This window comes from Nannobrachium achirus (genome assembly GCF_963921795.1).
Source record: "Nannobrachium achirus genome assembly, chromosome: 11".
Classification (NCBI taxonomy): Eukaryota; Metazoa; Chordata; class Actinopteri; order Myctophiformes; family Myctophidae; genus Nannobrachium; species Nannobrachium achirus.
Genome location: NC_137820.1, coordinates 16,481,902 through 16,506,853, shown reverse-complemented (window position 1 = coordinate 16,506,853; position 24,952 = coordinate 16,481,902). Strand labels below are relative to the sequence as shown.

General features: G+C 42.3%; 1 protein-coding gene across 5 annotated transcripts in view; it reads left to right on the top strand.

The window, feature by feature from the left end:
• Positions 1-24,952, top strand: part of shank3a (SH3 and multiple ankyrin repeat domains 3a) — a 453,580-nt gene that overhangs the window by 273,853 nt on the left and 154,775 nt on the right. For all 5 annotated transcript variants that reach the window (XR_013962530.1, XM_080737440.1, XM_080737438.1 and 2 more), the window contains exons 13-14: positions 2,038-2,282; positions 5,387-5,556. Coding sequence is in view for 4 of the 5 variants with exons in the window: in XM_080737440.1 (XP_080593566.1) it covers positions 2,038-2,282; positions 5,387-5,556 (415 nt within the window). In the remaining variant the exon portion in view is untranslated. The remainder of the gene's footprint in view (positions 1-2,037; positions 2,283-5,386; positions 5,557-24,952) is intronic.

Genomic DNA, 24,952 nt, shown 5'->3' with positions numbered 1-24,952 from the left:
GGTATTTCCTGTCTGTCCATGAACGTAAACAGAAAGGAAAACTCTGCCATCTAGTGTATAGAGGAAGTAGTACAATACTCAAATGCTGAACCAAAATATCTATTGGGATTCTGACAGTTAATTCATTTTAAATTAGTAATCTGTCACCACTAAATTATGCAGATGAATTTTGTCAATGATTGTATCCGGGCAGTAACAACATCTAATTATGTACATTTGGAATTCAGGGGACTCATGGCAGAGCCCTGCACACTGTAGCAAAATCGACAAATGTAACTCTTTGTTTTCCACTTTCACTCTCTCAGAGTAACACTAATTAAATTAACGTTCTTAGTGTGTGTGTGTGTGCGTGTGCGTGTGCGTGTGCGTGCGTGCGTGTGTGTGTGTGTGTGTCTGGCCTGAAGCTGCATAAAAAAGCATTATATTGCTTTTTTATTCGGGTTTTGGCTTAAAAAGCATTATATTGCTTTTTTATACTTGGGCTGTGAATGGGTTTGGCAGACATCAAGGCACAGTAATCTCCTTTCTACCATTATTCTAGTCTACTTAACAGTAAATCGTTTTTTAAATGTGATGTTCATAAAATCTGGCACAATGTCTTTGAGATTGTACTGGTGATGACATTTTGTTATTTCAGAATGCAAACTATAGACACAAATAAGTCACAAAAGTCTGTCTTTCCCAAACTGGAGGTCGGGGCGCGTTGTGAGCTTTTTCAGCCATTTTTACAATATGTATCATGTGAAATTGAGTCAAACTAAATGTAATGCCTCAACTCCTACAATGGTTTGATATGATTATTTTGGGGGGTTACTGCCTGAAAGGTTTGGGAACCCTTGTTCTAAAATCTAAGGAAATAAGTGTAAACTTAAAAAGAGAGAGAGAGTGAGAAATTGTCTCAGCTCTGACCATGTTTGGTAAGCATCATATGGAGGCACCTGCATCCCCTGTCTCCAACCTATTATGTAATAAACTCAATGGTCCACTTAAACCTAATGTCTCAATATAAAATGTTGCACTAGCTGTCCAGTATACAAAAATCAGCACCCGTGTGAAGTGAGCGGTGCAGTCTGCGCAACAGCACTCTGTTGACAACAGGTTAAGGTCAGGCAATGTTAGTAGGGTTAACATTCGGGGTTTGGCTTAAGGTTAAGCTCAGCATGTGAGTTGAGACGACACGGTCCACGCGGTGCACAAGAAGTAGTGTTCATATTTCACGCTTACGCAGTAATGCGCATTTTAAGCTCAGCTGTGCTGGCAGGTGCATTACAAGTGGTTTGCCTGGGACCCAAACTAGTGAAAATAGCTGATCTACAAGCCTCACAACGTGTCGCTGAAACATTTGTTTTCTAACTTGACTGAAAACAAATTTTATTTTTAACTCATGGGATGCCCACGAGGTGTCTACACGCCAATCTCTTTGATGTCTCTGGAGGCCCACGACGCGTTGACGTGTTTACTGTATTTACAGTATTAACTTTAAATCTCATCGTTAGGTTGGGGCTAGGCATGGATGTAGCCCATTAGCCGCTAGTCGCTTCAAGTCGACGCTGAGAGCATCGTGCGGCCGTTTTTCTCCATATACTCCAATGCATTTCCCCATCTTTAACGCCCTTTATCTCTGATGTTTGTTTTATGGCTAAAACTGTGGCGGGGTGCGGCAAAATGTCAAAATTTTGATCGCATATGAACAGTTATGATCAACACTGGTCCATAGAGAAAGTTACACAACAACATCCTGTCTGCGCTCATGTGACCAAGTGACGTCATGACGCATGCATTGACGCAGCAGGGCCGGATTCAATACAATGGTGGTGGGCCTGGGCAGCGAGAGGGGATAAATGGGGCAATCCAGGGGCACCCGATGTGTTAATTCATTTGCTTTTTTGGGAATGCTTTTTGAAAATGTTTCGGAAAAATAAACAAATAAAGGGACCCATAAAAATGTGTCCGCGCTCCACAAATGGCTCCCGACCCCCGTTGTTTGGTGAACCAGTGCATTATGATCTGCTGTGACACGGGGTTGTTCTCTCTCAGTGCCTTTCAGGGAGACTCCCTCCTACACCACCCGGCGTCGCGTGACCCCCGGCCCCCTGCCCTCCCCCCGCTCCCTGCTCCGCTCGGCCAGCGACAACAACCTGAACGGGGACCACCACGACCACGGCCACGTCCACATCATCCACGGGCCGGGCCCGCGGGAGGCCACGCGAGGCCGCCAGGGACACTCCCCTGTACCCTCGCTCCGCAGCCTGCCCGCCCTGCAGCACAGCAGCCTGGGAGAGGTGAGGGTGTGTGCGCGCGCGTGTGTGTGCGCGCACGTGTGTGTGCGCACGCGTGTGTGTGTGTGTGTGTGTGTGTGTGTGTGTGTGCATGTGTGCGTGTGTGCGTGTGTGTGTGTGTGTGTGTGTGTGTGTGTGTGTGTGCGCGCGCGTGCGTGTGTGTCTGTGCGTGCATCAGTATCATTGGTAACACCTGTGAAGTTAGAAGAGAAGTCCTCTTGCACATCTATTAGGACAGGTGCGTCAGAACACTATTAGCTATGGTCTGGGGATACACGTACAGTTGCCACTTGCCGCCTGACACTAGCTGTGAACTTTCACCAGGAGGTCGTAACACATGTAGAGCAACACACTCTGCCTCCCAGTTCTGCTCTCTACTGAACAGGTGCCCCGACAAACATCTAGGAGTTGCTAGTGTAGCGAGTCTAGCGACAGATAATGTCCTCCTCTGCCACCCACAAACCAAAAAATGTCGAAGTGTCCTGGGGCAAGACACTGAACCCTGAGTTGCTGGTTTCCACCGCCACCGGTGTATGAATGTGTGTGTGAATGGGTGAATGTAATGCACATTGTAAAGCACATTTGGATAAAAGTGCTATATAAATGCACCATTTACCATTTGACCATGTTGGCTCACTGAAAACTCTCTGCTACATCAATGGGGCTCAAAGTGTCCTTGAGGGGGTTCCAACTGGCTCTTGGGTCTTTAACTCTGAGAGTACTAATGGAACTACTTTAAATGGACCTGTACAGGTCCATTTGGTTCCATTTGTACACTCTCAGAGTTATGGTGGTCCTTGAAATCAAAAGGTTTAAAGGGGCCACACGATGCATAATAAAAATATATATTTTATATAAATATTGGCCCATGTTATGTTTTTATACAGGTTTAACCCTCTAAGGCCCAAATATAGAAATACTTGAAATAAAAAATTGAAAAAAATCAGATGGTGTTGTAGGAGTCCTAATAAGAGGAAAATTTAATGTTTTTTTCAAAAAAATGTTTTGTAAGGTTTTATAGCCATAAATCATAAATCATGCTCTAATTTACATATGGGGGATATTTTTCACAATAATAACATACGTACATGTTCTAGACATTCTAATGATCACCAAAAAAAATAGTACAGGCATTTTTTTTGTGAGGAATAGCTTCCATGAAATAGTGAGATGTTGTTCGTCAAAACTCTGGAATGTCAGCGGGTGTGGCGGGTGTGAATGTCAGCCCCTGTGGGGGGTATTTATATGCAAATATTGTGGCCAATGGCATTGTAATACTAAACAATATAATCCAATGGTGATGTTTAGGTGGTAGGGGGAGCTAAAATAAAATTATTTAAACCTTTTTTTGGATAAAATACAAACGTTGTAATATTACAACAGAATTTTCATGTTCTGTCTGTCTGTCATTCCAAGCCTTTTCAGCTGCAATACCAAAATGCCTTTGTTGGCAAAGGGAGTGAATCTGTCAATCCCCACCCCCTCCTCAGGTGGAGACTGAAAAGGAGGGGGGGGGGGGGGGGAGAGACTCTCCCCCATGCTTACATAAAGCATGGGGAGAATCCGTTCAGACACGCCCATTCAGAAAACCCTTGAAATGAAGGTGAAACTGAGTGTTAAGAAACTAGACCAGGTCACCTGGACGTGCCAGACCCACAATGAAAACTAGTATGGCACTGAACTAACACATGAACACACAGGATTTTATAGTCTCAGCAACAAAGCGTAGTGAGCTTGTAGATCGGCTGTTTTCACTAGTATGGCACTGAACTAACACATGAACACACAGGATTGTATAGGCTGAGCAGCTGGAAATGTTTGTGAGCTTGGAGATGGGCTGAGGAATTTATAGTGTCAGCAGCTCGTCAGCCAACTCAACTCAGCTGGTCCTGTACAGGTGACGGCACTCAAGGCAATCAGCCCAGCAAGGGAAGGGAGGGGCAGATGAGCAGAGGAAAAGAGGGACAGGCAGAGGAGGAAGAGGGACCGACAGACCGACAGACCGACCGACAAAGCCTTATGTAGGCCGACCCCCTGGGTCTGGCAAAAAAATGGGAGGGTAGAAGCCTAGAAGGCACACCGGGGAGACATAAAAGGGGAAAAAAAGAAAAGAAAAAACAGAAAATGTAGGAAAAAAACCACTGTGCTACACTAAATGGAACAGAGCCTTAATCAGACTCACTGGTAACACCTGTGAAGGAAGTAAGGAAGGGGCCCAATTTCTATCCAAAATGGCTGCTGTGCATAAAGCTGAGGCGCCATAGAGGAATGGTGATGGGCAGGAACCTTTACCCCTGCATGACAGGGACGCCCCATGTCAGTCTGTGTGTGCATGTGACTGTGCTCAGTGTGCTGCCCAGTCCTCGCGAAGAGAAAGAATACATGAGAAAAATGTTAGGACGCTATGAGTGTGTGGGAGTGTTTTAGGTGTAAAGTTCATGGTTTCAAGGGATAAGTTCAGTGTGGTGTTGTGTGGGGAATGAATGTTCCAAGTCTGGTGGCGTAGGTCTATTTTCAGAATCAACCTGAGACAGAATACAAGCATCCGATCACACTTACTGTGGTGTATTTCATTGAACCTGTAGGGCAGGGTTCCCCAATTAGTTTTCCCCAAGGGCCGAATTATGTCTAGGGTACCAAGCCGAGGGCCACAACATTGCAGGGGGCGGCGGTGGCGTTCCCGCTACTCCAGCGACTGCGACAGTTCAGATATCGTCGTTGTCGGGTGAAAATCTTGTATGTCCAAAACCATTCGTTTTGCATTTATCATTTTAAAAATGATTTAAACTAGTGAAAACAGCCGATCTACAAGCACACAACGCCTCGCACCGCGAGGCGTTGTGTGCTTGTAGATCGGCTGTTTTCACTACTTTTGTGCGACGGCCTTGTCTGATTTGCGAAAGAACGTACACATTTGGAGATACAAGATTTCCACCCGACAACGACGATATACTAGGGTTGTTGCTGCTCTTACAGTATACCACCATTATTACTGGGGTTGGTGTGGGCCAGACAGTAGCCCCCCGCGGGCCGCCTATTGGGGAACCCTGCTGTAGGGCCTCTGTTCCACTTACCAACCTCCTACCTGTCCCATGTTCTGCATTCAGACTCGTCACGGGGAGTTCCCGGACAGCAGTCTCCAGAGTACAGGCAGCTCCAGATCCTCCCACTCTCGCTCGCCGTCGCTCCACCACACACACGAGGATGACAAGCCCATCCCCAGGAGGTCCCACAGCCACGGCTATCCCCACGGACACGGCCCCCGTGGAAGATTAAGGTCTGTTTTCATTTTTTGTTCCTTATGTCAGTGGTTCTCAACCTGTGGGTGGGGGGGTGACAATTTAAGGACTTTTTAATACGTCTAAAATGACAAATTAATAATTGGCCAAATTGTCAACTATTAGAGGCAGAAATTGTGAAAATAGCAGAACCTTGTTATACAAAATGTAATGCCTCAACTCTTAGTGCTCTCAGGGTGGAGGGTCCCCAGTTAATTATTTTGGAGGTCGTGGCCTGAAAAAGGTTGGGAACCAGTGCATTATGTAACATGTACTTTTATTGTTTCAGTGTCTAAAAGAGCTTGATTGATGGTTATTTTGGGGGCGGGTGGCATTGATCTAGAAGTTAGAGACATGGCTTGGGATCGCTTGAGGGTCACACTCACATCATGGCGAAGATGAATGAGTAACCACATTCAAGGCTCCCTCCGGCAAGGCACTTAACGCCCATTTGCTCCAGTGGAGCTAACCTGCTAGAGCTAGACTGTCAACAGTACAAAGCTCTGGTTGTCCCAGGCAGCTCCCACGTGTGAATGTGTGTAACTGTATGAGTGTAAAGAGTATTAACCCCAAGTTCGGTTTCCCTGATCAAATGAAGGCCACATAACATATTTTAAAAGTTGTATTCTTCCTCTCTGCTGCCAGAGGTTTGGGTTAACGTCAGTGGGCTACTGACTGTTAGGGTGCTGTCACTGGTCATTAGGCAGTTTAAGCAGCCCGTTTCTACAACCGCAACGCGAGGCGGGACCACGGCTCCTATGACGTAATCGCCGTAGGGGTCAAAATCATTAAGCAAACAGCCGTGGGCGACGTTACTGAACACTTTGGTTCCCATGGCGACGCGTCTATGTAGCAGACGTAGTAGACGCTACGTGGGAAGAGAACTTCTGGCGCTGTAGAGACGGCCGCGATGGCGGCAGGTTTATCTATCGAGCGCTGATCATTTCCGGTTACCGTTGTCATCTGCTGTAGCTTTAGCGTTGCTTAAAGTCGCTATTATCTCTCTCTCAGCTTTTCAAAGTAGAAAGAAAGCGCAGTGGAATGTCTAAAGAAAATAAATACTTTAATCTGAAATCCATACCACATAACATGAGCGGTTTGAATCATCTGTTAGCCACCGAGCGGTATGTTGTACGGCACTGGGTGATAAAATGTGACGTTCCACCTTCCATCAGCAATGCTGAATCTGGTTTATTTATTCATGAATCAGCCCAGAGTGTGCATGAAATCATTTTCTTGTCCAATCCGTCTGCTCAACCTGCTCTGTGAAAAAGACAATGAACACAGATTAATCTGAAACTGTAAAGCTGAGCAATCTGTGTTGGCTCGGCTGTGGGCCGAGACGTGTGTTCGTGTGTGAGCACACAAAGCAGCAGCATGTAGTTTGTCAGGGAGAAAGTGTCATTTAGTTACTGTAGCGAGCTCAGCTGCAATCTGCCCTGCTGCTGCTGCTGAACGACAGCCAACAGATTGACTATAGTCCAAACCTGTGTGTTCTCCTGTGTATGCGTGTCAGCAGTAGCACTATAAAGTGTCAGCAGAAAGTACAACTTTGGCACTTTAACTTTAATTGAGTATTTCAATTTGTTTATAGCAGGGGTCTTCAATGTTTTCAGGCCAAGGACCCCTTAGTTGAGAGAGAGATGAAGCGGGGACCCCCATAACCTTTTCATAGATTCCATAAAGTTTCATTGTTTGACAGCACAATCATCAGTATATTTTGGGTTCATAGCAATTTGTGTTTTCAGATATTCAACCACTTGAACTGTCAATACTTCACCTTTCACTCTGTACTTAGTCTGCTCATTTTCCCCTCAACACCAAAGCTCTTTGCCAAAAATAGCCGATCTACAAGCTCACAACGCCTCGCAGCGCGAGGCATTGTAAGCTTGTAGATCTGCTATTTTTCGCTAGAGTTCTCAGAATAAGGATGCTAGGGTTCAAGTGGTTAATATAAAAGAAATAAGAAAAAGGTTTCTACCACACAAAGATTTGGAGGACCCCCTGTAGTAACTCTGAGGACCCCCTAGGGGTCCCGGGCCCCCTGTTGAAGACCCTTGGTTTATAGTACTACTAAACAATGTTTAATCTCAGAGGTGAATATTGTACTATTTACTCTGCAACAATTATTGACAACTTTGTTCACTTTGCAAAACATACTAATAAATGATGATGTTTTGTTAAAGGTTAAGATATGACTGCATCTAGCACGTAAAGTAATTGAAATCAGACCCACCTACCGTGCCAGCTGCAAAACCAAAGTGATGAACACATGAATAAATTGGAGTACTTCTTCCACCACTGCGTGTCACTGTTTAAAAGAGAGAGAGAGAGAACATTTGTTTTTAGAATAATAATAATAAAACAGGGTGAGCAAGAGGAGACAATTTTCTGGTTCACACACAATTAAACACAATTAAAGTAACATTGCTTTTATAGAGATTTCTTTTTTGGAGCGGTGAAAGCGCTCCCAATGAACAGGTATGTCTGTGGGTATGTCTCTGGGTGGCTGGCTGGCCGTGTCCGTAGTCTGGCAATACCTTGAGTGGCCACACACAAAACACTAGTTAAAGGAGGGGCGCTGTTTTGTGCAGGCCAGGCACACTCACCACTCACTCACAGGCACAGTTTACACTCACTCACTCACTCACTCACATAGGGTACAGCTGCTCAAATTCACCGCTCCACTTCGAACGGAGGTTTGATTTTTTTATATCAAATCTTCTCACACTGGAAAAAAAAAAGTATTCCCCAGCTCACAAACATACATGCATGTGAGCGTGTGTGCATGCATGCAGTGCCTGCTAGAACCCTCACCAAGGACCCCTGGGCATCCCCGGACCTCACTTTGAGAACCCTATACAAAAAATAGGGCTAGTAGTCACAACAGCACGTTTCTTCACTGTACAATCTTCTAAGGACCGCAAGGGAAACAACTTGTACATTTTTTTCCTCCAAAAAGCTGAAAATTATGTTTTTACATGTAGCCCTAAATGTGCAGCGTGTTTATGTGTGTGTGTGTGTGTGTGTGTGTTTGTGTGTGTGTGTGTGTGTGTGTGTGTGTGTGTGTGTGTGTGTGTGTGTGTGTGTGTGTGTGTGTGTGTGTGTGTGTGTGTGTGTGTGTGTGTGTGTGTGTGTGAGAAGATCATAGAAGTCTGATGTCTGACAGGGCAATTGCATTACAGTCACAGCTCATGTCCCCCACCTTCTCTAGCTCTTATACTGTCCTGTCACCTCACTCCATCTATCAAAGTCTCTCTCTCTCTCTCTCTCTCTCTCTCTCTCTCTCTCTCTCTCTCTCTCTCTCGCATGTGCGCACACACACACACACACACACACACACACACACACACACACACACACACACACACACACACACACACACACACACACACACACACACACACACACACAGCAAGCAAGCAAGCATCTAGACTCAATAGTTAACATGCTTTTATTTCAGTATGTCACTGATTGGGTCTGTAGAAGTCGACTACAGTAGTACTGTACGTAGATCATGTTCCCTTTGTGTGGCTTTCAAACCAAGTCGAGTGCCTGTGGTTTTGACTTGAAACATCTCCCCCTCCAATCGTACATGCAGTTGGTTTTAGGCCAATGGATACACAATGTCTATAGAACCAAGACAACCCCAAAGACATGCACTTATGAATTTATCATCAAGAATGCATGTCATGCATGCATCTCCTTTTGGGAAATGTATACTGTCTGATATTGTTTGATATTAATGATTGATAGTATCGTAATTTAACAATGTAATTGTTAATCAGATGAACACTTGCCTTCCTATTTTGGACAAATCTGTCAACATTATGACATTTTGCGGTGTTGTGAGCTTGCGGATAGGCTTCTCTATTTATCATAATATGAAGAAGCATAAGGCGTAAGTGGTTAAGAAAATATCCCTCGAACTATTTTTTTCTTTTTTCCTTTTTCCTTTTTTTATATTTTTGTTTTTACAAATCGAACTCTGCGTAGTAGTGTTCAATCAGCCTTCCCTCGCCTGGCAATCCAGCAGCAGACCTCCTCGTCTTCATCAATGCCTCATCCCATGAGATTAGCAGATTAACAGCTCCTCTCCCCTCCCTGCACTATAACTGGCATGTTGTCAGTGCTAATGTCCCTAGATAATGTGTGTTTTTGGCTCTGTGTTATGTACTTGAGCCCAAAGGAAGAAAAGGAAGGAGAGAGAGACACTGAATGCGCGAGGACAGTGGGGGTACTACTATTAGCTACAGTATGCCCGCTGTGTCTTGGCCCTATGAGCTGTACCCTGTTAGACCTCACTCTGATCTACGTATTGCTTCTACGTCAAAAGTGTTTAGATGAGGACAGAGTGCATAAATAAATTGTCTTCACAGTGCAATTGTCAGTGTTAATTTAACAAGGGTGTACAAATGGACCCTACTACTATTTGGTTACATGTGTATACTCTCAGAGTTAAATGAACCATCAGAGTTTTACAGAGCTGGCCTGATCTCACTCCTCGAGTCAGATAGGTCATTGTCCTTGAATGACACCACGTGGACTCATTTTCTCTCCCATCTTTGTCCGCCTCCCACTACCGCTCACTCTCCCTCCTTTCAGCTCTCTCACTTTCACTCCCTTCCTCTGCCTCGCTCTCTCTGACCTTCTGTCTATGCCCACGGTAACTCCAGGGGCATTATGGGTACCAGGCGAGTGTGAAATTAGCTTGGCTGGTAAGCAGCCCACCCGGCGGCACTGTAGACCAAGTTCCTGTGGAACTCGTCATCACTTCCTCTTTCGCTGACGTGGGTGACGCTGTCAGGGTTCCAGCAGATTGGCCGTAGGTCACGTTGACCTGTCCAAACCTTCCCTCCATTCCTGAGCTTCCTATAAGCTTGGAACAGAGGGAAGATTTGGACGGGTCAATGATATTAGGTGAAGGTCTGCGAAAGACACAACACGAGGTCAGGGCCTGCTATTGTAATATACTGTGTGTGTAAAAATGATTGGCTACTCTAAATCTTTTATAAAGAAAAATGGATACAAAAATGTATTATCTGGGCCATTGCAATGTTGCAGCAGCGCAACTCATTGAACCGCATAAAAATACAGAACCATATGGATGTGCTTGCCTTCAAAACTGACAGCTACAGTACTTTTATGGCTGCCAACTTTTCATGACTAGAAATTAATTTATTTAAGGCATATGACTTTTGTGTTTTCCACCCACAATGCCCTGAGTTGCAAACATTAACATATTGGACTTGATATTTTCATGTTCAATTGAAGCCATTTTATCTGCACTGCAGACTCCGTACCAACTGGATCAGCTGAAAGCCTCACAACTAGACAGTTGGGCTTCAGTAGAGCAGTCACCGTGAAAGGCAGAGTGTATGGGGTTACTTTTGTTACAATATACATTCGTATTCGTACTTGGCCTTTTTTTTACTCGCAAACATTTTTACAAAAAAAATTACACGTAAACAAATTAATTAGAAAAAAATATCTGTAAAAAAAAAAGTATGAATGTTTTTTGGGAAGCTGCAGTGATTATAATAATAATAATAATAAAAAAACAAGCCAAAATACGAATATTTTCTTACTGTTTTACGAGTTGTTTTGTTGGTTACTTCATCACGAATGCTTTCATCATCTCCACGCTAGGGCTGTCCTCGACGCAGGATTTATCAAGTCGATTCGAGTCGCGGGGGTTAATCCGACGCGTCGACGAATCGTTTATGTAAAAAAAAAGGGAAAAAAAAGAAAAAAAAGTTGTGCTTTAAGCTTTTAAACCACGTCAACGTAATACAATAAAACAGCAATATGTTTTAAGCCTTTAAAGTGAATTAGATCCATGAACTACTGTGCATATTGAGACATGATAGCGGTGGACACTGGACATTAATGACGATAAGATTGCGTCCAGCCGTGCGTAATTTGCCGTGCGTAATTGTGAATTGTGGAGCAGAGTAGAACAACGGAGGAGAGAATAATGCATCTCTTTGACAGCATGTCGTGTCGTGTATTATTTCCACAAGTTGTATTTTCTCAGAGCACCGCTGCTGTATCAAAAGAGCTATGTTGCCGATCTGGTGCGAGATAATAAAAAGAAAACAGTTCGCCCGTCGCTATTCCTCAGCCTGAGTCCAACCACCACACACCCACAGCAGTGAAAGTGAAAGCGCATCGCGCTGGCTCTGCTGCTTCTTTGGCCAGCTCTCAAGTAGAATGACAACTCGTCGACGCATTTCCTTTCCAAGCGGTTAACTTCAAAATAAGAGCTCCCTGTTATATGATCAAGGCAACTTTCAAGTCACGTGAACTGATTTTATTTTTAAGTCTAGTAGTAGGAAGTATGGACTCAATAAGAATTACATGACAGTCACAGTCCAGCGCTCTCATACCGCACCACAGTATACTGGTGTGATAAAAAAATATATTTTTTTTTGACGGCTCGACTCAAACAATTGGCGTCGATTCCGGGGGCTTAAAACGACGCGTCGATTCGTCGATCTTTTGAGGACAGGCCTAGTCCACGCCCACGAATCTGTCAGTACGGTTACGAATCTCATACAAGCAGTCAAGGAAATTAAAAACAAGGTAGGGACATATACGTCATTTTCGCTATCATGCAATTCCAGTCGGCAGATTCGTCTCACCATGGGGGCCAGGCCTGCAGCCGGAAGTTTGGTGGCCTGCATTGGATTCCATGGAAGTCCGTGGAGAAGCTCATGAACAAACCACCAACAAACAATTATTCTGACCGTCTTAGACCTTTGTCAAATAATCACTTCTGGAAAATAAAAGACATCATATAAAACTTTTTTTCCTGCTATGTTACTTTTCAATGTGCACACTGTGCAATTTTATAGAGGTATCTAAAGAGTACAACGTACGTTCTGAACGTGTCAAGGATTTAGTGTTGCCATGTGTGCTTATTATAAGCGACTTTGGACTTATTTGTCTGTGAAGTTGCTTGTAAATATTGGTTGTTGCAGGTGGCGTCTTGGGATCGTGTGTGGGGTGTGTGTGTGGGGGGGGGGGGGGGGGGGGGTACTGCAGGGGGTCCGCGAAATTATTGCTTGATTGATGAGCATGAATAAATAAATGTCCATTTATCTTCAAATATCTTTTAAAACATTTTCCACATTTATGTTAAAAATAAAACATGCTTACTGTGCACAATTGACATTGTTGATAGTATTATTGACATTGTTCTCAATAAGGTATGCCTATGTATTCATGTTTAAAATAAAAGTATGAATATGTTACATATGAAACACGATGTTATACATGAATATACATATAGCTTACGAATGTTCAATCTGTTCTAAAGTGAACAAGTTGCTTACCGGTATTTTTTATTTATTTTTTCCTTTTTGATTGAAGAATGTATTAGAAGCCTGGAAAACGTACAGTTTTATGACAGTAGGCCTACTTGTAGCCTAATCATTGGTACAAGGTCAACTAAAAGGAGATCCTAGTAAGCTTTTTGTCTTATTTTAAGCCACTTTATGTATCTCATAACATTGAAAGAGACCGATGGAGCAGTAACAAGGGAATGGGTTTTTTATTGTTTTAACCAGTGTTTCTAAGTGGTGGTGGTGGTAGGCTACCAACGTTTTTTACTTGAGTAAAAGTATCATCAATATTATCAATGTTTTGATCAATTGAGTACAAAGGACCCCATATACTTTTTTGGAAAAATAATTTTAGCAGAACTTGTACTGTACTGTAGCCGACTTCTCTGTACCTGTCTCTGCAAACTGTAAGTAATCAATCAATACAGCAATTTAGAAATAATCTCACAAGTTAAACTCAGGAATTAAAAATGAATGATATTAAAATAGAATTAAAGTACCAATATAGAAAGTGCTCATTATGCAGAATGTCGCATTTGACAAGTTATCAAAGTCTTAGCAGATCTATAGCTTGTTGATGGTTATTTTCAATACAGCAGTATAAAGTGCTCATAAAAGCCTAGTACCTGCCTGGCCCTAGTTGGTTATTTTGGTCTTGTTTTCCTAGGCCTGGTTGCTTATTTCTCAGAACCTGGCAACACTTCCAGAAACGATACATGACGGAGGATGACGCTGTTTAGATGCCTCAATAAAATTATACAGTGTGCACATAAAAAAACAATTGATTGGAAAACAACCTGTGATATGCATTCTTTTATATTCCTGGACCGATTAACTGACAAAGGAGATAAACGTTCAGAAATAATTTATTCACAAGCATGGTCCAGCTGGCTGTCATCCTTCTGCCATGGACTCCATTGCAGTTCACACAACTTCCGGTCCCAGTTTTGGCTCCCATGAGCGTCAATGGCGGATGCCCAGCCATTTTGGCGACTCTACCTTCTTTATAGTTATCTTGCAAGCAGTGAGGAAACGGCCAATAATCACGTGATCGGCAGAGAGCCAATGAGGTGAGGCCTTTCCTCTAGCCAATCAAAATGCTCCACTGTTGGCAGGGCAACCAGTGGTTGCCATGTCTGGTAAAAGTGAGTAATCTCTGCTTTCACATGTTAGGCCCTATATATATGTATATATAGAACCTATATCCATACGATATCTTGTTTTAAAACTATTTGGCAAATTGACTAATCCATCATTTCTATACATTAACTCATTTAATGCCAGCCTATCACCACTAGAGGGCGCCCAGTGACCAGAGAATAATAGAGATATGCTGGTAATGCATGCCCAAGCCCTGGAGCCATGACTTGCCAGAACACTTTCCTGTGTGCATGTACAGGAAGAGGATGAAGTTAGCTTGAAGTTAGCTATTGGCTACCAAGCATTTTAGATTTAGATTTTCGTCAACTTAGCCATGATTAAACCTTGCACACCTCATTCATGGGAGAAAAAACAGAGAAAATTAGCTCTAAAGATCCTGGATTGCATTGGAGTGGATGGTAAATATCAGCAAATATCGGCAAATATCGTCCTCTGTAAACAGAGGACAAAAAAAAAATGTTGAAAAAAAAATCTTTTTTTCTTTTTTTTTTTATTAAAAAGCCGAATTAGTTCGGGATTGGCACTCTGGGATGCGATAATAAAGCCGAACTAGTTCGGGATAGGCACTCAATGAGTTAAATGAAATAGAAATGCATATCTATACTATAATTTTGCGAATGTCTGTCTGAGTGTCTGTCTGTCTGAATTTCTCCTCAGTGGCTGGAGCAATTGATCTGAAATCGCATCACCATAAGCATATGAACACACCTGACATAACTGTGAAGCCCGTTTGTCACTTTCACAAATCATATGCTGTATATTAGCATTTTTATGGTGTATCTACTATCTATTCTGCATCTAGCATGAGGCACATCTATTCTGCATCTAGCTTGAGGCAAAATGTTTAACCAGCTCTGTGTGTGTGTGTGTGTGTGTGTGTGTGTGTGTGTGTGTGTGTGTGTGTGTGTGTGTGTGTGTGTGTGTCCAAACATCATGCAGATCGGTACACAGTATCTCTGTAGCCATTAAACCAAACTGGTATTTCTTACATTGATGCTCCTACATATTATCATGCAAGCACCAGTTAAAGTTACTTTCCATCCCTCATATACTGTGTGCACAGTGCACATCCCATAACCCACACACTGCACATAATTTCGGAGCTCATATCTTTGAACGGGTAAGGGCTAGTATTATTAATGCACACGATAAAAGCACTGATAAAGGTCAGGTTAAACAGGTTGCTGCAACTCAAAACTAGACAATTAGCCTTACCTCCGGCCCTGACTTTTCACTGTAAATACAATACTTATTGTTTCTTATTTTTTCGTTTTCAGACTGTCTTATGATGATACAATTTGCACAATAGCCTAATGTATTTTATTATTCTGTCTAGGCAGTGGCGGAACAAGTCAGAACCGGGCCGGTATGCGAGCCACAATGCTCGGGCCCCCTTAGCCGTCTCACGCCAACCCCCCCCTCCCCCCGCCGCCGCAGCCGCCGCCGCCGCGCTATGTCAAGCTCTTTATGCCTTCATGCCATATATTTTTATACATGAATACAGCTACACAAAACAGTTAGGCTACAGACCTATCTGACTGGCACACATAGCCACAATAGTATGCACACAAGCACACAGCAATTGTGCATCACATCTTATGCAACCAAAACGCACATTATTCTGTTGATACAGGCTTTCAGCTGCAGTGCTGCACGATAGAGAAGAGAGAAGTCCTAACAGTTGACCTGCAGGCAATAATACTCACAGATTAGTTGTTCCAGTTCCAGAATCAGAAAGTATCCTTGATGATAATCATTGTATAGTTTCCTCGCTGGCATAATTGTTCAATATCCACCGTCATGATTAATGCCTTAATTGCTTGCTTGTGTTGTGCATTGCTGCCTCTGCCTGTCTCGTTTGAAAGTGTCTGTGGTATATTTTAATTGATACAAATTACAAAAGGTTTTGAAAGGGCGCGGTTCCACTGCAGCCACTACTTCTCACTGAACGTAAACAACATATTGTCTGTCTGTGAATAGAAGCCAATCAAGCCATGACATCTGTCTGCTCTTCCTGTTGTCCTTCACAATAAAGTGTGTGTCCCCCTTTACTTCCCAATGTGCGACATTTTACCCAGGTTAATATAAACAGGAAATAGGTGTAACAGAGGCAGCGCGATACAGAAAGGGGACCCAATTGCGAGGGAGGGGGACAGTCAGGCTCAGCAGATTGACGGTCATTTGGACTGAGACTGACAGTCAGTCGGAGGCTGACGGCCGGGCCCCCGCGGTTCGCGGGCCTATATGCGGCCGCTTACCCAGCTTACCCGGACGCTCCGCCCCTGTGTCTAGGAATTGATAGGTACCCCAGTGTAAACCAGCCCAAAAGCTTTCCTGTGGTCTTTATCTTTTTAGTTGACCTTGTATCACTGAACTCTACTACTGTCCTGTACCTTTTCCTATGCAACCTTTTTAATAAAGCATTCAATCGAACATTATTTGTGTCATAAAATAGCCAAGAGAATATACTATTTCACCACAGAGTGGCGCTGCATGCTTTGAGCAGTGGCTTGTGGGGGATGGGCTTGTCTCTCATCATCTTTATCGACAACACCTGACGGCGTATAATATCATTCTGAGCCTGTGAGCCAGACGCGTTATTTGGAATCGCACATGCAGTTATGAATGACAACAAGCCCACTTCTCAGTGCTCTCACTGGCTGCAGCGCCACTCTGTGGTGAAATATTCCCTTGTAAAGTCTCTGACCCAAACAGTGTTGTAAAGTAACGAAGTACAAGTACTTCGTTACTGTACTTAAGTACAAATTTTGAGAATTTGTACTTTTATTTATATTTTTTCAACCCTGAACTTTTACTTTTACTCCGTTACATTTAAAAGGAAAAAATCGTAAAAGTGCTACTGTATAAACAGACACAAATTAACACTGGCTCATCACAAGACATTCAACGTTATTGCAACAACATGACAAAAGCAGCAATGATCCAAGAATAACCAACAATGAATTCCAAAAGCCAGACCAGCAAATATAATGCCAAAGCTAAATATAGTATGGCTTATAAAGATTCACTAGGTTATAATAAGCAGGTACAACAAGAAGTCAGTCTGTGACATAAGCCTGAAAACCAAAGTTTGACACCAAATAATAATTAATTATGATACGAAATAGAAAAAAACATGTTGATTGGATCCCCAAAGAAACAAAAACACTACCACTTGACAACAGGGAGATGGAACAGGACCGCCAGACTCTACAAACTCAACCCTATCTCTCGCTGTAATCTTTCTTCCCATGTGGAAATAAAGATGGTGAGTCTTCTGGGAATCTACAGTAGCTTACCTCCCCGTCTCATTCCTAACCTCAATCACTCACATACACAAGCACACACAAACAGATTCGGAAAGCATAGCAACTATCTTTATAGCAGACAGACAATGGACATAACCATTGCTACTTTGGATGAGGAATATGGAAATTTGACATGGGAGATGTGACCACAAGAGGCGGCGGTTCTATCAGTACAGTGTTGATTTTGTCGACTAAAACTATGACAAAAAAAAATTGTCGACTGCGTTTTTTTCACTGACGAAAACTAAATAAAAAGGAAATAAAAACTAAGCTGTGATGACAAAAACTAAGACAATTTCGTCAACAAAATAAAAACTAGACTAAAACGTTAGGGAGAGACTAGTGTAGAAGAGAGTCGTTTTATGTTTGGTTGCTCACAGGTGTTGCGTGCTGAAAATAGCCGATCTACAAGCTCGATCTACGAGCTTGTAGATCGGCTATTTTCAGCACACAACCAAGTGGAAAATCAGTCATTACGATGCCATCAAGGCCTGCCAAAATACATTTCAGTTGACTAAATCAACTGTAGATTTAGTCGCCTAAAATCTTATATTTAGTTGACTAAAATTAGACTAAAACTAATACTTTTCAGGTGACTAAATTATGACTAAAACTAAATGACATTTTATTCAAAAGACTATGACTAAAACTAAATCAAAATGTGCTGTCAAAAACAACACTGCATCAGTACTGCTGTAAGGGGCAGAGACATGGAAGCACACAGTACAGCAGGAAAAGACGCTGGATGGCATCCACACAAGAACGCTACGAATGGCACTTGATGTCACATGGGCAGACTAGGTATGTTCCCAACTAAGGATTTGCATAGTTGAATCTGATTGGCCGAATATCGCCAGTCGACTGTAAGGCAATTTCCTTGGCACGTGTTGACTGAGACATTGGCAGTTGCATCAGTCTGATTGTATTATACACCAATTTATCAGTCTATTCAAATTGTCTTGAGACCTTTTCTTTTTCTCCCCACCAAAGCAAACCTGCCTTAGAAATAATCTCTGCAACAATAAATCGTACTCTCCTATTCATTTGCACGTCACTATTCTCTCCCCTTCTTGCTCACCTTGCGCTCCCTCTTTCCTCATCTCTCTCTCTCTCTCTCTCTCTCTCTCTCTCTCTCTCTCTCTCTCTCTCTCTCTCTCTCTCTCTCTCTCTCTGTGTATTCATCACTCTAGCGGTTGCTGTAGATTATCAACAGTGTCTTACTGCAGCCAGAGGGCTAAGAGGGAGAGAGAGAGAGAGAGAGAGAGAGAGAGAGAAAGGCAGTGTGAAAGGCGGAGCAGAAGAGGAGAGACTAACAGAGCCTTGACTGTGGAAAATTCACATCAAGGAAGGACACGGACGAATGCTATTGATCGGCACGCTTCATAATCTGCATCATCAAGAGGTGATGCAGATCGGCTGGCATTGATCCGTTTGTCTGTTAATCCTCTCTCTCTTTGTTTAGAACACTGACAATGTCCACACTGTATGTGTTTGTGCATGCAGCCTATTTCTAAAATATCTAGCTATGTACTGTAGTAAAAGACCTGCTCCAGATAGTGCTCTAGGGGGTCCCCAGAGTTACTATAGGGGGTCCTCCAAATCTTTGTGTGATAGAAACATTTTCTCCTTTTTTATATGAGCCCCATTGCCCCCGCCGGCGGGGGCAAAAGGTGTTGACCTCTGAACAGCTGTCAATAAATGTCAATAAATCAATAGAGACCAAATCAAACTACAATTTCTTTGTTGATTATTGTTACAGTGGTCCTACAGCATAGTAATCAGCTGCCATTGTACTTTTCATCCATACATTACTCCTATTACAGTATTATTACTACTTATTGTTACTCGTTTTTATCATTTTTCACCCTATACTTTAACATTACAAATATTACAGCACTACTCTCACTAAAACATCTGTAGAGTTTACATGGTTTGCAATATATTAATACAATTTTGCCTATCAATTGGTGACACCTTGGTGAACAATTTTTCTATTCACTATATATGTTTTAAATGAGGTCTTGAGGCTCATTCACTATTCAGAAGGCAACATTTCCATAGGCGGAGGTCTTTTTCAATCATCTTTTCCTTGGTAAATGATCACAGCAGGACAATTTGGTCAGAGAAATGTGATGTTTTACACTGCATTTGTGAATTTTCAGGGGTTAGCTGACATTTGGTGAGTCAAGAGTAGCCACAATCATGGTAGTTTTGTGTCCACAACTGTTCCAATTTGGGCATACATTTTAGGCGGATTTTTCCCCTGGACCCCCCTGGGGCTTAAGAGGTTAACAACTTGAACCCTAGTGTCCTTATTCTGATAACTTTAGCCAAAAATAGCAGATATACAAGCTCACAACGAGGCGTTGTGAGTCGAGCTTGTAGAGCGGCTATTTTTGGCAAAGAAGTTTGGTGTATTGGGGAAAAAGAGCAGACTAAGCACAGAGTGAAAGATCAAGTTTATTAAGTATTGACAGTTCAAGTGGTTAAATATCTGAAAACACTAATAGAAATGAATCCAAAATTCATGACACTATATAGAATCTATGAACAGGTTTTGGGGGTCCCTGCTTCATCTCTCTCTCAACTAAGGGGTCCTTGGCCTGAAAACGTTGAAGACCCCTGGTTTAACAGACAAAGACAGTTGAACACAAACTGGCGAAGGGAGATCCTGTATCTGTACAGACTCAATGGTCTCTGCAGACCCATCTCCTCAAACCATCGCCCCAATCTGCCCTCTGTGCTAATGTCCCATGACAGCGATAGGTGAGCTGAGCATGCGCCTGGGTGCAAATGGATCCCGAATGCAATTCTAATATGCTCTGCATCATGGATCCACACACAATTGTCTATGATGGCTCTAAACACTCATGGCCCGAGAGAGAGTGAGAAAGAAAGAAAGAGAGAGTAAGAGTTCAAAATTGTGTGCATCGTCGCCCAAGTTCAGCAAAGCAAGGAGAGGAGGCTGATTGTTAGGACACTGGTGTGATGATGATTATGATTGTGTTTCTAATGTGCTCATCTCACCTTAGAGAGCAGGGCTATTTGAGGAAACCTATTTACCTGAGGGGCCAGATGACAGTGTGAGCTATTCATGTTATCACAAAGCAGCTTAGTTTGATAGCATCTCTAGAAATGGCACCTAACAGCATTTGAAACTGCATCTGTAGCATTATATTGGCAGTTCATAGCCTTTTGATATCCAAAATAAAACAGCCACGCTCATTACCTAATGTTTAAAATGTTAACCTGTCATTGATCTTGTCCTTGCTGCTGATAGCTGGCATGTAAGTGATTATCTTTGAAATAACTTTGCGGACTAATTTTTATTGATATTTGTATATTTATTTACATGAGGGTCCATTTAATTGTCGTCCCGCCTCCTGGACTGTTGGGCTTGCGGATATAATTACTAATAAATTACACGGTTATCTTAAAGGATTTTAAAAAGCCCCTTAAATTTAGTACAGACATTATTACTGTCATGATAATGTTAACAAGGTGGTTCTGGTCCTATACAATTTATAGGAGGCCTCAACTAAATGAGAGCTTGCTGTTTCTACTGACTGCTGACTCTGGAGCTAATATTCTCTGCACGACCAAGTGCTAAAATATGATATATAAGGTACATTATGCCAAACGTAGAGTTTAATTCATCAAGGATAATTATAATTATAGGATAATAATATATTACAGGCTTTTGGGAAGATATAATTGGCATCCTCATAGAACAGAATGTGATCTGTATATAAATATATTAGGTGTTTTTTTTACATTTAAAGTCAAAGGTTTAATAAATCATGGCTGCTTAAAAGCACAGACCAGAATAGCACTGAAGTAAGTGGGTCCCCTTGAGGGCTGTTTAATGCAGAACACAAATGACTACACAAAATACTTAAACAGTTTGGATTCTTTCCATTCATGACAAGAATTGTCACACGTGATTGGCACACCAAGAGGGGAAAGGCGATACTGAGAATATCGTGTGCCTTTGAAATCCTAGTTCAAACACGAGACATTATCTGGCAGCTAAGCTGGCAGCTAAGAGACGTGTTAATGTGGACAGCACACCAATTTCAATGTCCCCTTAAGATTTGGGAGCTTTACTAAAATATTCTAATGATGTGCTGGTGCTTCCTTTAGTTAAGGAAATGTGTGAAATCTTGAGTGAGTGTGTGTATCTGTCCTCCTTCATTCGTCTGCAAAACTGTAAGACCAATCAACTAACTAGTTTTATAGGCTCAAACAAGGTCTAATGATTGTTGTGGCGGTTTAATCGACAGAAATACATACAGATGAAGTGGGATGTACAGCATTAGGCTGAATGATCATCCCACTTCTAGCTGTATTTACTTATAGCTTTAACTCATCCAGTGCCCGGAATCTCCACTAGAGGGCGCCCAGTGGCCAGAGAATCCACCATAGACATACGCTGTATATGCACAAGCCGTGCGCAGCCATGACACGCGTGAACACTTTCCTTTGTGTCATGAACAGGAACAGGATGAAGTTAGCTTGAAGTTAGCTATTGGCTACCACTCATTTTAAAAGCCCAATTTTCGATTTAGCCGTGATTAAACCTTGCGCACCTCATGGATAGGCATAGAACAGAGAAAATTAGCTCCAAAGATCCTGGATTGCATTGGAGTGGACGGCAAATATCGGCGGCGCGACGCTCTCGCGGGCCGATGTAAACAAATCGCGGCCGAAAATTTAGCTCGGTGCTTCGGTAAGGCTTCTGGGTGTTTAAATAATTTTATATAATATCCCGAACTAGTTCGGGATCGGCCCCCCGGACGATAAAAAGGCCGAAATAAAGCCGAACTAGTTCGGGATCGGCACAAGAAGAGTTAAGTGCCTAAAATCAAATCTAAAGTTGTATTTTGCAACAGCTCACATGTTAGTACAGAACACACTCCTACCCTGCAAACACATGTGTTACACAAGACAATTGGTAAAAATGCACTATTGTGTTTTAACCAGTCAGCCTGGCTAAAACGATTGGGAACTGTGTTTGCCTTTAATTTGCAGTAAAATTTACAGATTGTGAGTGAAAAGGTTAATTAGCCCATTACTGCCACATGATTAGACAAGCACAAAGACTGATAGACCTTAAACGTTGTTGTTTCTTATTTAATCCATTTAAAGGAGCCACTAAGCCAAAGATTTGAACCTGGTTTATCTGATCTGATCTGTGTCCTGGGGGACTGATCTCTGCTGTTTTATGAAGGACGTTGTAACTTGTGAGTCAAGACTATTCTGAACTGTATATAGCAGTATGACGTACAAGGACATAGTCATATTGCATCTTTGTATTTTGTTTATGTTAGATAATCCTGTGTACATTTTCAGACAGATTATCAAATTGAGTCCTTCTGTTGAACCCATTTAGAACGGGTACACTCCCTCCCATAGCGGGGAATTATTGTGTATCATATATTTATTTTTTAACTATTGAAAAATAGCAGATATACAAGCTCACAGCACGGCACCGAGTGCCGCGCTGCGAGCTAGTAGATCTGCTATTTTTGAAAAATCGTGAAAATGCGAATTTTGACCCGATTCTATGAGTGTCTTTTGAATCCTTCTAAGATTCTTTTTAAAAACCTATGTTTCTATGTCAGCAATCTGGCCAGCCATCGTCAAAGAAAATGTCCTTTTCACTTAAATGGAGCTCAGTTAGTCTGTTCTTGAGAGACTACTATTACTACTGGTTAAAGCATTCAATAATTCTAGGCCTAAATGGGTGTTAAGGTGTGTGATTGATCTACCTGCAATATGGACCCAACCTCACACTATTGATTTCATCAGTACATTTGTTGGCTGTGTTTTCCTCCCTTTTATTGACAGTTGCCATCGTTACCAAAGCAGGGCTGGTGTCCTAGGTAACGATGGAGCATTTGTAATAAACTGCATTACGACCGTGTGTGTGTGTGTGTGTGTGTGTGTGTGTGTGTGTGTGTGTGTGTGCGTGTGCGTGTGCGTGTGCGTGCACGGCACGCGTAATGGATCCTATGTCTAGACCAGATATAGGCTGGTCTTAATGAGAAAATGAAACAAAAGCGAGAGGAAAAGTCAAGCCAAAGAAGGAATGCTGCATCCAATCAAGAAGGTTTATTTGTCACTAACTCATACAAGTACAAGCAGCAAAATATTGTTAAAAAATCCTAAATCTAATTATATATATAGTAAGAGAAATTATAATATAATAAGAACAGGTACAGGTTAAGGACAGGTACCTTAACTGGTCAATATGCAGCAGCTCCAGAAGTGTGCAGGTAATGTGCATATACCGTACATATCTAACTGCAAGTGATGTGCATATCGTTGTTGTCGGGGGGGGGGGGAACTTGTTTGTCCCAAACCGTTCGTTTTGTATTTATCATTTTAAAAATGATTTAAAATAGTGAAAATAGCTGATCTAAAAAAAAAATATTTTTGAAAAAAACAAAAAACTAAAAAGAAATCTGGACAGCCTGTTTTGAGAACCTGTGGGATGCTTTTAACCTCCACCCTCCCAAAACCAGAGAAAGACACAACGGTCTGAAATGGGACTTTGTGAGGATAGAAGGTGCTAGTGGGACCCCAAAAAAAGGTTTTAAAATAGGAAAAGTGAATTTTCATGGTGTATCACCTTTAAGACTTGTAACTCAATGAGCAGTATGCTGTATCTTGGCTTTGCCACAAGTTATTAATCTCTCACCATCAAATAATCAGTTGTCTAAGAAAGACACTGCTATCACTAGCCAATATCAGGTTGAAAGGAGTTATTTAAAGGATTTATTTTTTTCTTTATGTGTCTATGTACCAGTTGCAGTATCTAATTCAGGGCTACGAGGGTGCATAAAACGCAATCCGCTTCGATCATGTTGTGCTTTAAAATGCAGTACAATATATATATTTGAGAACGAGTATTATTTAGTTGATATGTCAAGATACCACATACACTATGTCTCTTGGACATAAGGAGACATTAGGATATGGTGAGTCTGAGCACAGCAGCACAGCCACTGCATTGGTCCACCTCTGCTTTCCTAGTGAAGCTTTTGCTTACCCCGCGTCTCCTGACATCACATTATTAATCCTGCTCCCATAGATGGTTGAATGCAGTTTTCCTCAGCAGAAAATGTGTTTGTGTCTCCTCCAACCTTCTATTTAAATCTCTGGAATGGGTGACTATAAGTGGATTTAACATGAAACCCACCCATGACTAATTCAGAGTGTAAATACAACCTCTTTGCGAGTTTGCGCCGTGCGCCTCAATTTGGACCCAGATACAGGGGTGTGCGATGAGGGATTGAATGTAGGAGTCTCAGAAGTAATGTTGGAGAACCCAGAACGGTGCCCGTTGGGCAGAACAGTCACCATCGATGTCCAGTTGTGCAATATCCGTCTGTCTGGCAGGCACTCTTTTATGCCCATATATGGTGTTCTGTGTCCAGGCCAGTCTGTGATGTCATCTCCGAATTTGGGCACTGTAGTGATGTTAGTCAGTGATTTCAGTTGGGCATTGTTACCATGGTGGCAACACTGTTTAGTATCAGGGATGTCAGCATGCAGACATTCAGTAAATGAATAGT